At 43.0% G+C, this 17,441-nt stretch overlaps 1 protein-coding gene across 2 annotated transcripts in view; it reads left to right on the top strand.

Annotated features, from left to right (window-relative positions):
* The window catches only part of LOC110523251 (protein zer-1 homolog), a 22,958-nt gene extending 5,517 nt beyond the window's left edge, over nucleotides 1–17,441 (top strand). For both annotated transcript variants that reach the window (XM_021601779.3, XM_021601780.3), the window contains exons 4-16: nucleotides 74–537; nucleotides 890–1,057; nucleotides 1,269–1,383; nucleotides 1,627–1,773; nucleotides 2,034–2,207; nucleotides 7,643–7,858; nucleotides 9,194–9,235; nucleotides 9,558–9,677; nucleotides 9,833–9,948; nucleotides 10,258–10,446; nucleotides 10,693–10,790; nucleotides 11,097–11,199; nucleotides 13,961–17,441. In XM_021601779.3, the coding sequence (XP_021457454.1) occupies nucleotides 74–537; nucleotides 890–1,057; nucleotides 1,269–1,383; nucleotides 1,627–1,773; nucleotides 2,034–2,207; nucleotides 7,643–7,858; nucleotides 9,194–9,235; nucleotides 9,558–9,677; nucleotides 9,833–9,948; nucleotides 10,258–10,446; nucleotides 10,693–10,790; nucleotides 11,097–11,199; nucleotides 13,961–14,018 (2,010 nt within the window). In that variant the 3' untranslated portion in view covers nucleotides 14,019–17,441. The remainder of the gene's footprint in view (nucleotides 1–73; nucleotides 538–889; nucleotides 1,058–1,268; nucleotides 1,384–1,626; nucleotides 1,774–2,033; nucleotides 2,208–7,642; nucleotides 7,859–9,193; nucleotides 9,236–9,557; nucleotides 9,678–9,832; nucleotides 9,949–10,257; nucleotides 10,447–10,692; nucleotides 10,791–11,096; nucleotides 11,200–13,960) is intronic.

The raw sequence follows: 17,441 nt of genomic DNA, 5'->3' as shown, positions 1-17,441 counted from the left end.
AGGTCAGTACCACATAGGCTAAACAATGAAACTGACATTCAACATGTTTGATTTGAACCGACAATTCACCCAGGACTTGATAGAGCTTCACCTCACCTACTGCAACAGCCTATCAGCACGCAGCCTAAAGACTCTGGCCAGCTTCCGCCAGACCCTAGTCTCCCTCAGCCTGTTCGGCTGCAGCCACATCTTCTACCGCAAGGGTGGCGCCCCGCTGGCGTACAATGAGGACGGCGAGGAGGAGGAAGAAGAGGAGCAGCAGTGGCCTGCCTCCAGACAGGCGCTGGACACAGACTTCAGCTTCCAGGGCTTCAACCGGCTGCGGCTGCTCAACCTGGGGGGTCTGCCTGAGGAGGTGGACCCCGAGGCCCTGCTCAAGCCCCTGCCAGCCCTCACCTCTCTGGACCTGTCCGGGGTGCAGCTGCCCAGGGCTGCCTTCCTGGCCCAGTGGAAGGAGAGGCTGGCCTCGCTGGTGCTCTACAACGTGGACCTGTCAGAAGAGCTGGTCAACACAGTGGTGGAGCTGGGACACCTCAGGTGAGCTGTGAGGGGCAGGGTTTGATCTTGGTACAGTAACTGGGTAAAGTAAACTGGTTTCTATTTCGAGGCCCTTGTTTCTGGAATAACCATCAGAATTTGCTTGATTTAGGAACTTGAGAGTTAAAGATATGCTGCCCGATACTGTGTGTGTAATTGTTTTCAGTCCAATTACACACACATGCCTAGGTGATAATTACAGATGTACCGTTTTGTGCAATAATTGATCAAGAACTGTTGATCAGTTAATAACTCAACTTGTCAACTTGAATTCTCTAAATTAAATAAACATCACTCTTTGTGCAGTAGGCTTGTAAAATGGTCTGTACCCTTCTCTCTTTGTGTTCCCCAGGCACCTGGATATCTCCCGAGAGCGCACCTCCAAGTTCAAAATGACCCGTAAGATCCTGACGGCCATCGTGCAGGGCCTGGTCAATCTGGTGTCATTGGACATCTCAGGCCACATCATGTTGGACAACTGCACAGTCCCACACCTCGAGGAGGCCATGGGACGTCCAAGGTGAGCCACTTGTGTGACATAATTCGTAAAACATCTATGAAGTCCTTATGAAGACTTTGTGTATGATATACGTTCTGACTTGCTTGCTAAACAATGTAAATAGTAGGATTGGTTGATGTAATCTCTCTTTCTAAAAATATGTGTACGTATCCCATGTTATGTAAATATGACAGACTCATGTGTTCTCTTTCTCTCTCTGTCTTTCTTTCAGCATTGAGCCCTGCAAGAGCAGCATCTACCCTTTCCAGGAGCTGAAGAGACCTCTGCAGTTTCTGGGGCTCTATAACACCACTCTTTGTAATGTGACGCACATCCCTGCGTACAAGGTGAAGTTAGACCAGGGGTTTCCAACTCCCGCCCTGGAGAGCTACTGGCCATGCAGGCTTTTGCCCCAGCCTCTTCACGAACATCAAATGAATCAACTAATTAAGGCCTTGGGCTTGTGTTATTATAGGGTTAGACCAAAAACCTGCACTCCCAGTAGCTTTCATGTCTCTCGTGTGTGTGTCTGTGTGTATGTGTTGTTGTCGTGGTGCTTAATGCTTCACTTCTATTGTGTCCCTGTTTAGGTCACAGGCTCCAAGAATGAAGACCAGGTCCTGAATGCCATCGAGGCCTACACAGAGTTCCGCCCGGAGTTGGCCCACCGTGCAATCAACCAGCTGTTTGACATCGCCAGGATACAGCACTGCAGCCAGCTACTGCGGGCACTGCAGGTTAGGGATCTTTTTGATTTAAATGAGTGTGTTTGTGTTTGAAAATGTAACCTTGAATGCTTTAGAAAGGGTGATTGACATCAAAGTGGAAAGTTACTTTAGTTAAGTCTCTTTCATTTTAATACTGTAGGATGATCCCACTTCTGACACAAATAAAGTTTGAAAAACAGCTAGCTGTACTTTCATTTATTTGACCGAGTTACCTCTCAGGGGTTCATTATCAGTTTATCCCCTGGATGTCTTGTTGTGATCCCCCCCAGCTGGTGATTGCTGCACTGAAGTGTCATAAGTACGAAAAGAGCGTCCAGGTGACGGGCAGCGCGGCCCTCTTCTACCTGACCAACACTGAGTACCGCAGCGACCAGAGCATGAGGCTACGCCGGCAGGTCATCCAGGTGGTGCTCAACGGCATGGAGCAGTATCAGGAGGTCACGGTAAAGTCAAGTCTCTCCCCTGAGTGAAACTGCGAAGTTAATTCCCTTCACAAATTTAAAAGGACTGGATTGGTTTAAATTAGTCTGAAGGAGTTTAATCATAGGGGTGTGCCGAGTACTCGGGCAAAAGGAGTATTGTAAAAAATATTTGGGGAATTTTCTGGATATGGTTATGATCAGAGTATTTTTTTGTTATCTGTGATTGGAAAATAAGTTATTTTCAGCTGCCATGCGCCTCCCGGGTGGCACAGTGGTCTATAAGGCACTGCACCACCAAATCAAATTTTATTAGTCACATGCGCCAAATACAACAGGTGAAGGAAGACCTTTACAGTGAAACGCTTACTTACGAGCCCCTAACCAACAATGCAGCTAAATATTTTTTTTTATATATATAAATAAAAGTAGCAAGTAATTAAAGAGCAGCAGTACCGGTACAGAGTCGATGTGCGGGGGCACTGGTTAGTCGAGGTAATATGTAGGTATAGTTATTAAAGTGACTATGCATAGATGATAACAACAGAGAGTAGCAGCGGTGTAAAAGGGGGGGGGGACAATGCAAATAGTCTGGGTAGCCATTTGATTTGATGTTCAGTCTTATGACTTGGGGGTAGAAGCTGTTTAGAAGCCTGTTGGACCTAGACTTGGCGCTTCGGTACCGCTTGCCATGCGGTTGCAGAGAGAATAGTCTATGACTAGGGTGGCTGGAGTCTTTGACCATTTTTAGAGTCTTCCTCTGACACCGCCTGGTATAGATGTCCTGGATGGCAGGAAGCTTGGCCCCAGTGATGTACTTGGTCGTACGCACTACCCTCTGTATTGCCTTGCGGTTAGAGGCTGAGCAGTTGCCATAGCAGGCAGTGATGCAACCAGCCAGGATGCTCTCGATGGTGCAGCTGGAGAACCTTTTGAGGATCTGAGGACTGAAATCTTTCCAGTCTCCTGAGAGGGAATAGGTTTTGTCGTGCCCTCATAAACGACTGTCTTGGTGTGCTTGGACCATGATAGTTTGTTGGTGATGTGGATTCCAAGGAACTTGAAGCTCTCAACCTGCTCCACTACCGCCCCGTCGATGAGAATGGGGGCGTGCTCTGTCTTTTTCCTGTAGTCCACAGGAAAAAAAAAATGTAATGATGGTGTTGGAGTCATGCCTGGCCATGCAGTCATGAGTGAACAGGAAGTACAGGAGGGGACTGAGCACACACCCCTGATGGGCCTCCGTGTTGAGGATCAGCGTGGCGGATGTGTTGTTGCCTACCCTTACCACCTGGGGGTGGCCCGTCAGGAGGTCCAGGATCCAGTTGCAGAGGGATGTGTTTAGTCCTAGGGTCCTTAGCTTATTGATGAGCTTTGAGAACTCTATGGTTTTGGAACGCTGAGCTGTAGTCAATGAATAGCATTTTCACATAGATATACATTTTTGTCCAGATGGGAAAGGGCAGTGTGGAGTGCAATAGAGATTGCATCATCTGTGGATCTGTTAGTGGTATGCAAATCGGAGTGGGTCTAGGGTTTCTGGGATAATGGTGTTGATGTGAGCCATGACCAGCCTTTCAAAGCACTTCATGGCTACAGACATGAGTGCTACGGGTCAGTAGTCATTTAGGCAGGTTACCATGGTGTTCTTGGGCACAGGCACTATGGTGGTCTGCTTTAAACATGTTGGTATTATGGACTCGGACAGGGAGAGGTTGAAAATGTCAGTGAAGACACTTGCCAGTTGGTCAGCGCATGCTCACAGTACATGTCGTGGTAATCCGTCTGGCCTTGTGAATGTTGACCTGTTTAAAGGTCTTACTCACATCGGCTGCAGAGACCGTGATCATGCATATTTCAGTGTTATTTGCCTCGAAGCGAGCATAGAAGTATTTTAGCTATTCTGGTAGACTCGTGTCACTGGGACTCGTCACTCACAGCTGTGCTTCTCTTTGTAGTCGGTAATGGTTTGCAAGCCCTCCAACATCCGACGAGCATCAGAGCCGGTGTAGTACGATTCAATCTTAGTCCTGTATTGACGGTTTGCCTGTTGATGGTTCATCTGAGGGCATAGTGGGACTTCTTATAAGCTTCCGGGTTAGAGTCCCACTCATTGAAAGCGGCAGCTCTAGCCTTTAGCTCAGTGCAGATGTTGCCTGTAATCCATGGCTTCTGGTTGGGGTATGTACGTACGGTCACTGTGGGGACGACGTCATCGATGCACTTATTGATGACGTCAATTACTGATGTGATGTACTCCTCAATACCATCTGAGGAATCCCAGAACATATTCCAGTCTGTGTTAACAAAACAGTCCTGTAGCTTACATCTGCTTCATCTGACCACTTTTTTATTGATCGAGTCACTGGTGCTTCCTGCTTTAATTTTAGCTTGTAAGCAGGAATCAGGAGGATAGCATTATGGTCAGATTTGCCAAATGGAAGGCTATGGAGAGCTTTGTATTTATCTTTGTGTGGGGCATAAAGGTGGTCAGGAGTTTTTTTCCCCCTCTGGTTGCACATATAACATGCTGATAGAAATTTGGTAAGACGGATTTAAGTTTCCCTGCATTAAAGTTCCTGGCCACTAGGAGTGCCGCTTCTGGGTGAGTGTTTTCCTGTTTGCTTATGGTGGAATACAGCTCATTGAGTGCGGTCTTAGTGCCAGCATCAGTCTGTGGTGGTATGTAGACAGCTACAAAAAATACAGATAAACTCTTTAGGTAGATAGTGTAATCTACAGCTTATCATGAGATACTCTTCCTCAGGCGAGCAAAACCTTGAGACTTCCTTAGATATCGTGTACTAGCTGTTATTTACAAATATACAGTTGAAGTCGGAAGTTTACATATACCTTCTCCAAATACATTTAAACTGTTTTGTACAATTCCTGACATTTAATCCTAGTAAAAAAATCCCTGTCCTAGGTCAGTTAGGATCACCACTTTATTTTAAGAATGTGAAATGTCAAAATAATAGTAGAGAGAATGATTTATTTCAGCTTTTATTTCTTTCATCGCATTCCCAGTGGGTCAGAAGTTTACATACACTTAATTAGTATTTGGTTGCATTGCCTTTAAATTGTTTAACTTGGGTCCAACGTTTCGGGTAGCCTTCCCCAAGCTTCCCACAATAAGTTGGGTGAATCTTGTCCCATTCCTCCTGACAGAGCTGGTGTAACTGAGTCAGGTTTGTAGGCCTCCTTGCTCGCACACGCTTTTTCAGTTCTGCCCACAATTTTTCTATAGGATTGAGGTCAGGGTTTGTGATGGTCACTCCAATACCTTGACTTTGTTGTCCTTAAGCCATTTTGCCACAACTTTGGAAGTATGCTTGGGGTCATTGTCCATTTGGAAGACCCATTTGCGACCAAGCTTTAATTTCCTGACTGATGCCTTGAGATGTTGCTTCAATATATCCACATAGTTTTCCTACCTCATGATGCCATCTATTTTGTGAAGTCCACCGTTCCCTCCTGCAGCAAAGCACCCCCACAACATGATACTGCCACCTCTGTGTTTCACGGTTGGGATGGTGTTCTTCGGCTTGCAAGCCCCCCCCTTTTTTCCTCCAAACATAACGATGGTCATTATGGCCAAACAATTCTATTTTTGTTTCATCAGACCAGAGAACGTTTCTCCAAAAAGTATGATCTTTGTCCCCATGTGCACTTGCAACTCGTAGTCTAGTTTGTTTATGGTGGTTTTGGAGCAGTGGCTTCTTCCTTGCTGAGCGGCCTTTCAGGTTATCTCAATATAGGACTCGTTTTACTGTGGATATAGATACTTTTGTATCTGTTTCCTCCAACATCTTCACAGGGTCCTTTGCTGCTGTTCTGGGATTGATTTGCACTTTTCACACCAAAGTACGTTCATCTCGAGGAGACAGAATGTGTCTCCTTCCTGAGCGGTATGACGGCTGCGTGGTCCCATGGTGTTTATACTCTCTACAAACTATTGTTTGCTCCCAAGGATGAACCAGACTTGTGGAGGTCTACAATATTTTTTTATGAGGTCTTGGCTGATTTCTTCTGAATTTCCCATGATGTCAATGAATTAGTGAATTATAAGTGAAAAAAATCTGTCTGTAAACAATTTTTGGAAAAATGACTTGTCAGGCACAAAGTAGATGTCAGGCACAAAGTAGATGTCCTGACTTGCCAAAACTACATTTGGTTAACAATACATTTGTGGAGTGGTTTAAAGGGGTGCTCCCTCTGCTGTTTCCTGAAGTCCACAATCATCTATTTTGTTTTGCTGACAGCATGTCCCCAGCTAGCCATGTTCCGTGAAACTGAGTATGTTACTCTTTGGAAAGCAACTCATGCCCTAATTTCGTCAACTTTGTTAACTAGGGACTGGGCATTAGTGAGTAATATACTCGGAAGCAGTGGGTGGTGTGCTTGCATCCGAAGCCTCACTAGAAGACCTCCAACGGTGTTGTTTTGGGTCGGCTTCTGGAATCAGTTCAAATGCCCTGGGAGGTACAGACAAAGGATCCGGTTTGGGAAAGTCGTATTCCTGGTCGTAGTGCTGGTTGTGCTGGTAAGTTGACATCTCTCTGATATCCAATAGTTCTTCCCGGCTGTATGTAATAACATTTAAGGTTTACAATGGGCTAACAATGTAAGAAATAATACATAAAAAAATGAAATACTGCACAGTTTCCTAAGGATGGCCAAGCTGCCATCTCTATCGGGCCGGGCGCAGTGCACACTGACACGATCGCCAGGTGTACAGTGTTTCCGCTGACACATTAGTGTGGCTGGCTTCCGGGTTATGGTGTCGGGCATGGTGTCAAGAAGCAGTGCGACTTGGCTGGGTTGTGTTTCAGAGGACGCACGGCTCTTGACCTTCGCCTCTCCCGAGTCCCGTACGGTAGTTGCAGCAATGGGACAAGACTGCAACTAACAATTGGATACCACAAAATTGGGGAGAATTTTTTTTTATTGTATCCGCAACATTTAGGTGAGTATTGCCTGCTGCTAGTCTGCTACTAAATCAAATGGCGAGGACCTTTGCTAGCAAGCTATCAATGTGTATAATGTCTTACAAGTATAGTGACTTTAGGAAAAAAATATGATGCTCGTTCTTGGTGACAGAACTCGTCTCGCCGCTGCAAGTTGAGAACACACGCACACATCTGCTGCTCCTGATCTGCAGCTTTCTTGATCTATATAAGTGAAGGGAGACTGTAAGCTACATTTGTAACTTCTATTTTGGCATTTAAAACATTACTCATCTCTCTTTAGGCATTTTAAAAGCTTTTTTCAGATCAAGTGTATCATCTGATCTATCAACTGTCCATTTTCGAATACAATTATGGCCAGATCGGCACACCCCTAGTTTAAACCATATTCCTCACTCACATTCCCCCTTTCCTCTTCCCTTGTTTAAACCATATTCCTCACTCACATTTCCTCTCCCCCCTCGTCTCTCACCTCCCCCTTTCTCCCCCCAGGTTCAGAGGAACTGCTGCCTGACACTTTGTAACTTCAGCATCCCCGAGGAGCTGGAGTTCCAGTACGGCCGGGTCAACCTGCTGCTGCTGAAGATCCTGGAGCCGGCCCGGCAGGACGAGTCCATCCAGCGCATCGCTGTGCACCTCTGCAATGCCCTGGTCTGCCAAGTGGACAACCATCACAAGGAAGCTGTGGGCAAGATGGGCTTCGTCAAGGTAGGAGAGACTGCTATTTTGGTTGATATATGTAAACAATGGAACGAACACACACTTGTACATTGCACACAAGATGGGCTTTGTCAAGATGGGGAAGACTCACATTGATAGCCATGACCTTATACACAAATTGGTACACTTGTCACTTACACACATTCCAGGGTTTCTGTAAAGAAAATGTGGCGCCGGACATTGACCGGCAGCATTTTATTTTACCGGACCCATATGCATTGGGTGTGTAACCTGATTAGGTCGGCCACCCACAGTGCTCAGAATGACAGAAATCACATTTATATTATGGTAATTCATATTTACAGAACATGCAAGTTGAGGATACATCGATGTGCGGTCCTTCTTACCGAATTCTGATATGCACTTTGAGTATGTTAGATTAACTGTCCACGTGTACTTTTCCACAGCCGACAAGATGAGTAACGAACAGAAAAATCAATAGCCTATGTCATTCTGCTATCCCCTATAGCAGAAAAGTTGACCTATTCTATTGGCTAGTTTACAGAGAAGGAGAAAGCCAATTCCAAACAAAGTCTGGGACCGTTGTGGGAAGATACAGCCCAAATTCATACAACCAGTAGGCCTAGGCTACATAAAAGTCTGATGCACCAGATCAGAATGTTTAGCTTAAAATGTTGATTAACTATTAATTCTTCACATTCTAAACGCAGCAATGTGCATAAGGCCGTAGGCTACGCGCAAATGTTTGTTCCATGATGCAATTAGCGGTGAAACACGGGTTCATGTGACAAAGATGAAAATGTCAGTTTGAAATTTAGAAAGAGAAGAGATCTAATATGCAACCACTAGCATGGGTTGCTAATATGACTAGGCTTGTGCCTTTGGCTCATTGCAAAGTGGTGTGTGTGAGGCGCAGATGACGCCTACTTTCCGTTGCCTATGTTTGCTGTTTGAGATGCTGTAGCAGCAGCTCTCGCGCTGTCTGACAGATTTTCTGCTCAAAGGCTCTGTATCCGTGTGATAAATAGGATGCATAATGAGTATACTGCACACATACGGCAATCTAATTCCACTACATTGACTGGTATTTCCATCATTGAAGAGGCCAAAAAGCAGCATTTCGCAATGGGATTTTTTCTTCTCCCGGACAATTGGCCAGTGGCAATTTTATTTATAAAAAAAAAAAATTTATCTGCCAAAAGCTGGCTATTACCGGCTAACGGAAACCCTGGCGCATTCACACACACACACACACACACACACACACACACACACACACACACACACACACACACACACACACACAGGTCATTGATGTGTTTTGTGAAGTCATCTCTTGGGTTATTTCTTTTTTTTCTTCAGACAATGTTGAATCTAATACAGAAAAAGCTACAGGACAGGATGGTGAGTCATGTTTTGTTTCTTTCTTTAACACCCCTACCATTCCACAAGTGCAGACTCCTTCCTACATCTCGTCTGAAATGACCTCGCAGAACCTGAAAACTAGATTTAGCCATATCACAATCATATTGTCATGAGTCATAGCTCTTAGCTCATTCCAGACCTAATAGTATTTTGACATGCAACCCTTAAGAAAACATTGCATGTGTTAAGCCAATTCAAGTGTACTGTCTGGAATGGCATTGCCTGGCTGACTGATGAGTCTACCTAGAGATCACTTTGGATAAAAACATATGCCAACTTAATTTTGTTTCTCTTTCTACAGTGTGACCAGGTAATGGAGTTCTCCTGGAGCGCACTGTGGAACATCACTGACGAGACTCCAGACAACTGTCAGATGTTCCTCAACTGTAGGGGCATGAGCCTCTTCCTGGACTGCCTGAAGGTTAGCTAGGGCATCTCACCTTTTCATAACCACCAAGTGATTTGTTAAAACATACAATCAATGTACTCCATCTGAAATTAAATAAATACAATTCCTTCTCCCATCATGCAGTGCCTTGCTTGTGTATCACTTTTTTGTCCTCCACTGCCTCTCAGGAGTTTCCAGACAAGCAGGAGCTCCACCGTAACATGCTGGGGCTGCTGGGTAATGTGGCAGAAGTGAGGGCTCTGCGGCCACAACTCCTCACCCCACAGTTCATCTCTGTCTTCAGGCAAGAGAATGTCCATTGTCTGTATTGAATGGTTAAATGCAGTATTGACTGATCCTGCTGCCATCTTGGACCCAGGGGCCTTTTGTATCAAGCGTCTCAGAGTAGGAGTGCTGATTTAGGATCTATTTTGCCTTTTGGATCACAGTGAATACGATTAAATGGGGAACTGATCCTAGATCAGCACTCTTACTCTGAGATGCTTGATACATACGGTCCCAGATCTGTCTTGCGATAGAGATTTTATTTCATTGAGGCTAACCTGGATAAATAAAGCTGGATTCTGCTTTCCTGACTGTTCTGTGGTGACAGTGACCTGCTCGACAGCAAGGCGGATGGGATCGAGGTGTCCTATAACGCGTGTGGGGTGCTGTCCCACATCGTGTTTGATGGGCCAGAGGCATGGGGAATGGAGGAGCCGCTGAGGGACACGGTCATGGACAAGATGATGGCTGCTATCCAGAGCTGGGATGTCACCTCCCGCCGGAATATCAACTACAGGTAAACAGAGAACTCAATGGAGATGAGTCTCTGGAGACAGTTACAAATGATCCCAACTACAATTGGATATATCATCAGAAAATGATTTAAGTAGATTGTCAGGGAAAGATTTAACTATAGCTGAACTTGTAAAGCAACCTTTTAGACATGCAAATGCATTTCACTTTTCATGTATACGTTTTCTGAATGAACACTTGAATTAACTCATATTTTCTGAATTGACACTCCCTCCCCTTTTCTTTTCAGATCCTTTGAGCCTATCCTGCGCCTGCTGCCCCAGAGCATCGCCCCAGTCAGTCAGCATTGGGCCACGTGGGCACTCTTCAACCTGGTGTCAGTCTACCGTGAGTATCAATACAAAGACAAACCCCGCTTTAGACACCAGCAAGTTGCCAGGTAAACTCGCTTATTGGTGTCATCGTTGGGATTAGTCTTTGCCACATTGTATCAATTTGCGAGACCTCCGAGGTCAGTTACTTATTTTATGTTTATTGTTGCATTATTTATAGCATAATTGTGGATTCACTTTTGGAGTAATTGTTTTTCAAGGGAATACTGCCCACTACCCACACTTTGTCGCTCATCAGGGAAAGCTCTCTGCTTTCTAGTAAAAAATGATTCTCACTTATTTTCTTCCTCTCATCCCTCAGCGAGTAAGTACTGCCCTCTGCTGGTCAAGGAAGGGGGGATCGTTCTCTTGGAGAAGGTGCTGGAGCTCCAGACATCACACGAAGAGACCAAGGACATGGCGCGGTATGACCTCACCTATTAACCCACCCAACCTTTGAACTGATCAGTAAAGCAATGAAAATAAGCAATCATCCCAGAAAAGTGCTCAAAATAGCCCACGTTAACTTATGCAGCTTAAGGAACAAGGTTCATGAAATTAATAACTTTGCTAGTAACAGATGACATTCATATTCTGACTATCTCTGAAACTCACTTAGACAATACCTTTAATACAGTGGTAGCAATACAAGGTTATAACATTTATAGAAAATACAGAAATGCCAGTGGTGGAGGTGTTGCTGTTTTATATTCAGAACCACATTGATGTAAAGATTAGAGAGGATCTCATGTTAAATACTGTTGAAGTAATATGACTACAGGTTCATCTGCCTCACCTAAAGACCATTCTTGTGGGAAGCTGCTATAGACCACCAAGTGCTAACAGTCAGTATCTGGATAACTTGTGAAATGCTTGAGAATGTATGTGATGTCAACAGAGAGGTATGTGATTTAGACATTGACTGGCTTTCATCAAGCTGCACACTCAAGAAAAAGCTTCAAACTGTAACCAGTGCCTGCAACCTGGTCAGTCAACCTACCAGGGTAGTTACAAACAGCATAGGAATGAAATCATCATGTATTGATCACTTCTTTACTAATGATGCAGAAATGTGCTTGAAAGCAGTATCCAGATCCATCGGATGTAATGATCACAATATAGTGGCCATATCTAGGAAGTTCCAAAGGCTGGGCCTAATATAGTGTATAAGAGGTCATACAATCATTTTTGTAGTGATTCCTATGTTGTTGATGGAAATAATATTTGTTGGTCTGTGGTGTTTAATGAGGAGCAAACAGACGTTGCACTTGACACATTTATGAAATTGCTTATCCCAGTTACTAATAAGCACGCACCCATTAAGAATATGACTGTTAAAACGGTTCAAATCCCTTGGATTGGTGTAGATTTTTTTTAAATGTATGGTTGAGAGGGATGAGGCAAAGGGAATGGCAAAGAAGTCTGGCTGCACAACCGATTGACAAACGTTCTGCAAATTGAGAAATCATGTCACTAAACTGAATAAAAAGAAGAAACAACTCTATGAAACAAAGATAGATGACAAAGAATGATAGTAAATAAAGCTTTGGAGCACCTTCAATTTTGGGGAAAAAAGGCAAACTCAGCTCCGTCATTCATTGATTCAGATGCTTCATTCATTACAAAACCAACTGATATTGCCAACTACTTTATTGATTTTTTTCATTGGCAAGATTAGCAAATTTAGGCATGACATGCCAGCAACAAACATCGAAGGATATGTAACCAAATTATGAAAGACAAGAATTGTAATTTTAAATTCCATAAAGTGAGTGTGGAAGAGGTGAAAGGGGGTCTGATAACTTGGATTGAACATTTCTGAGGATAATAGCTGATGATATTGCCACTATTTGCCATGGCTTCAATTTAAGCCTACTGGAAAGTATGTGCTATCAGGCCTGGAGGGAAGAAAAAGTCACTCCGCTACATAAGAATAGTAAAGCCCCCTTTATTGGCTCAAATAGATGACCAATCAGCCTGTTACCAACCCTTAGTAACGTTTTGGGGGAAATTGTGTTTGACCAGATACAATGCTATTTTACAGTAAACAAATTGACAGACTTTTGGCATGCTTATAGGGAAGGACATTCAACAAGTACAGCACTTACACAAATGACTGATGATTGGCTGTGAGAAATTGATGATAAAAAGATTGTGGGGGCTGTTTTGTTAGACTTAAGTGCAGCTTTTGACATTATCGATCGTAGTATCGATCGTATTCTGCTGGTGGAAAAACGTATGTGCTAGAACTTTACACTCCCTGCTATATTGTGGATAAAGAGTTACTTGTCTAACAGAACATAGAGGGTGTTCTTTAATGGAAGCCTCTAACATAATCCAGGTAGAATCAGGAATTCCCCAGGGCAGCTGTCTAGGCCCCTTTTTTCAATCTTTACTAAACGCATGCGTCTATGTGTGCGGATGACTCTGCACTATACACGTCAGCTACTACAGCAACTGAAATGACTGCAACACTTAACAAAGAGCTGTAGTTCATTTCAGTATGCGTGGCAAGGAATAATTTAGTCCTAAATATTTCAAAAACTAAAAGCATTGTATTTGGGACAAATAATTTACTAAACCGTCAACATCAACTAAATCTTGCAATAAATAATGTGGAAATTGAGGTGACTAAACTGCTTGGGGTAACCTTGGATTGTAAACTGCCATGGTAAAAACCTAATGAAGCGCTGCTCTGCCTTCTTAACAAAACTATCAACAAGGCAGGTCCTACGGGCCCTAGTTTTGTTGCACCTGGACTACTGTTCAGCCTTGTTGTCAGGTGCCACAGAGGGACTTAGGAAAATTGGCTCAGAACAGGGCAGCACGGCTGGCCCTTGGATGTACACAGAGAGCAAACATTAATAATATGCATGTTAATCTCTCCTGGCTCAAAGTAGAGGCGAGATTGACTTCAGCACTACTTGCATTTGTGAGAGGTATTGACATGTTGAATGCACAGAGCTGTCTAAGCGACTAGCACACAGCTTAGACACCCATGGATACACCACAAGACATGCCACCAGAAGTTTATTCAGTCCCAAAGTCCAATGAATTGAAATGTAGTTAATAAATTGAGGACTGCCCTAATCCCCCTCCCCTTAATTTATCTGTTGACTTGAATTAGAAAGGAGCCCAAACCGGGTGAATTAAATAAATGCTGACGCCTCCCTTCCTCTGTTTCAGGAAAGTGATGGAGCAGTGTGAGAATTTCAAAGAAGACCCAATGGAAACGGCGAGGTAGACAACGATCAGCAGAGGTCGACGTCAGGGGAGCAACACCGCTATACAAACAAAAAGGCAACTTCATAGGAACCATTGTTTACTATCTTCTCACCACAAGGGTCAGTTGTGTGCATCGATTTACTGTAGAGCAGAGCAACAGTTTTTTGCCTCTCGGCCAGCCTTTCTGGACAGAACCTTGTTATGCGACACTATTAGGAGGTTGAGATATGGTGCACGGAGTTGGTGTGTTTTATTTGTGTTGCACATGATAAGCATCATTTGTATAATGGATTTGTGTTCTCTTATTGGTTTGTTTTGCTTTTTTGTGTGCGTGCTTGTCCTTGTCTGAATGTGAGCATGCTAGAGTGCGTGTGTATGAGTGTGTATGAAAGGACGTATGTGCGTGCATGTGTTTATAATAAGGTTCAAAACACTGGGGAGATGTTTGCCTCTTTGTAAACAAAACGGAGGTTATTATTGTCTTTCTCTCCCCTTAGTCTGTTCTATTGGGTCTAGTGAGAGGCCCTCCATTATATAAGCTGAGTTTCCAACACAGCGTCATCAGAGAGCTCCATTATGCCCATCATGATCCTTCTCAGATTCCTTGGTCCTCTCAGCGATTTCTGACACAGAAATTCTAAATGGATGACGCCATGAGATGTGGAAGGTGGTTAGTTTTATCCCATGCAGCACTGATCTGTGGACAGTTATTGCGCAGTGAAGTTGCTATGTCTGTGGAGGCCTCTACATCCCATACTGATTGAGAGCGTAACCGTGGACTGTAACCATGACGATGACCCCGGCAGAAGTCTTCCTAGATCCTGTGGCATGGTGAAGGACTTTATTTAGTTTTTCGTTGTAGATATTTGGAGTTGTCTGTCCCATCTTTGTTTCGGTCTGTCTGTTTTTATGCTATATGATTATAAACACTCCTATGATTTAATCTGTACATCTAGGCTTGGTTCCCAATTCTTTACATACAGGTAACTGCCAAAATAAAGAAAGCACTTGAGTAAATTAGAGTTCTGATGGCTCTTATGGTGTGGGGTGCATTTTCCTGACATGGCTTAGGTCCTCTCAACCCTTTAGAGGGAAAGGTAAACTGCAAAAATATATACACAGCCATTCTGAGTGATTACCTTCAACCTATGGTGAATAATTTATATCCTGATGGGAGTGGACTCTTCCAGGATGACAATGCCCCCAGCCACACACACACACACACACACACACACACACGAGTGGTCACGATGGTTTGATGGGCATGAAAACAATGTAAGCCATATGCCAAAGCTGTCTCGGTCACCAGATCTCAACCTAATTGAACACTTATGGGAGATTCTGGAGCGGCGCCTGAGACAGCGTTTTCCACCACAATCAACAAAACACCAGATTTTGGGATTTCTCCAATGCAGCTGTTTTTATCTCAATATAAAATCATTTCTTGAACTATTTCTAATTTCTCTAACTCATTTACTGCATGGTGATATTACCATGGAAGGCCAAAACTCCATCCCACCAAAATAAGCAGACATTTCTGGCGTTCTTTTCAAACAGCTCTTAATGGGCATTATTTTCACAATTTCACAGTATTATTCCAACCTCATAGTGTGGAAATATGTGTATAATACAGGTCAGTCATGTTTTAGAGTGCACTGGGCCTTTAAGACACATGTTGGTGTTTCCTTTATTTTGGCAGTTACCTATATATAACCTGTGAAGAAGCCAAATGAGAAACAAACCAGGGAGGACTACTGTTAGGGTTTTTGGAATCTATAAAAATATGCCCATGTTCTTACATTTTAAGGAACGTTTGAAGGTGGATTTGAAAAAACATGATTTGATTTTGTGTCTGTCATGTATAAATTGTAATTAATCTCATGGGTCATATTTGCATTGGAATTTGATTTCTGAACAGTATGGAGTATATGGATACAATGTCCTCAACTACAAAGTCTAATTTCATATATTTTGATTTAACACATTTAGGAAAACCTGTTACTTATTTCAATAGAGTTAGTTGCCATGTAAAACATATTTGGCCCAACATTTGCACATGGTTTGGATACAAAGGTAGTCAAGTGATGTAGTGGTACACTTGGTCTCCAAACACTAGCATGTTCACGCAACATTCATTCAAGAAACCAATGCCATGATATGGAAACACACAGCATGCACCAAGTATCTGTCCTCACACGTCCAACTTTGACAATCTTCCCTTTTTGAATATATCTTAAAACCGATAATATCCATTGGTTTGGTCAGAACTGTACACTCATTTCCCCGTCCAAAACTTGATGTCAGTCGATCTAAATGTCATTAGAAAAAATACAACGTTCCAAACCAGACTGATTGTTCATTGATTGATCACTAGTGGCAGGGACGCAACTTTCACACCCCCAGTTTTGTAATTGGAATGTGATACCAAAAGAGGCAACTGTGTGCTTTAAGACCATGCGGACGCCTCCAAACGGTCGGGTAGGCTTTTTAGAGTGTTTATCCGACTGGATACATTTTTGATTTTTGATTTGAAAAAATTGTGCTTTGAAAACCAAAGTTGCGCCCCTGTCTAGCGGTATTATAATTTTGACATTTCACATGAAGGCCCAACATGTTCAGACATGGACTTTTCCTTCTGAACCATTAGATATCAAATTAATGAATTCACTTTTTCATGTACATTGTCTTAAAAGCCTTTTTCATGTGATTCTGTATTTGTATGCCTGGTTCAACTATATTTATACTGTTCTTTCACAATGATGGTGGGAGCTTATTTTCAAATGGGAGGCCAGAATGGGCAAGGCCTATAGAAAATGAAAATATATTATACTGTTAGAAACCTCACTTCGTAGTAAGTATACTGATGTTGGAATCTCTAATATTCAATCAATGGGCAGAGTTACATAGCACCAAAGGGAGGATGGGTTGATTTATGTAGGTATTTTAGGCTGCAGCATCAGCTCTTTAGCACTAAATTAACATATTACATACGTTTTTAAAAAATGTCACTATTCAGTTGTAAATTGTAGAGCATCTGAAGAAATGTAGGTAACACTTATTTGACATCTCTGTTCTAAGTCTCCAGAAGAGAGATGCCTCTTCATAATAATAGTGATATTAATATTAGGCCTATAAAATATAGGCCTAAATATCTCATTAACAGTCATGTCATCTGACACAAACTCCTCTATAGGTAAGGTAGTCAATTCCCAGCTAATCATGACTGTCAACTTATTTTTCATAAGCTACAGTCAGATTTTATGACTTCATATCTGTTATATCATGCCCATAACAATATATCATATTACAGAGGTGTCAAGTGAAACCTACGGTCAAAATGTGCATAATGCTCACACAGTTTGATTTTCTTTCAATAGCACCATCAGTTCTACATTTTATTCCTTTCATCTCAGATTAATACAAAATAAAGTTGGAGTGGTTA

The sequence above is a fragment of the Oncorhynchus mykiss genome, chromosome 5 (assembly GCF_057628025.1).
Source record: "Oncorhynchus mykiss isolate SJ-2025 chromosome 5, ASM5762802v1, whole genome shotgun sequence".
In the NCBI taxonomy this organism is placed as follows: Eukaryota; Metazoa; Chordata; class Actinopteri; order Salmoniformes; family Salmonidae; genus Oncorhynchus; species Oncorhynchus mykiss.
This window is presented reverse-complemented; position numbering and strand designations above follow the sequence as displayed.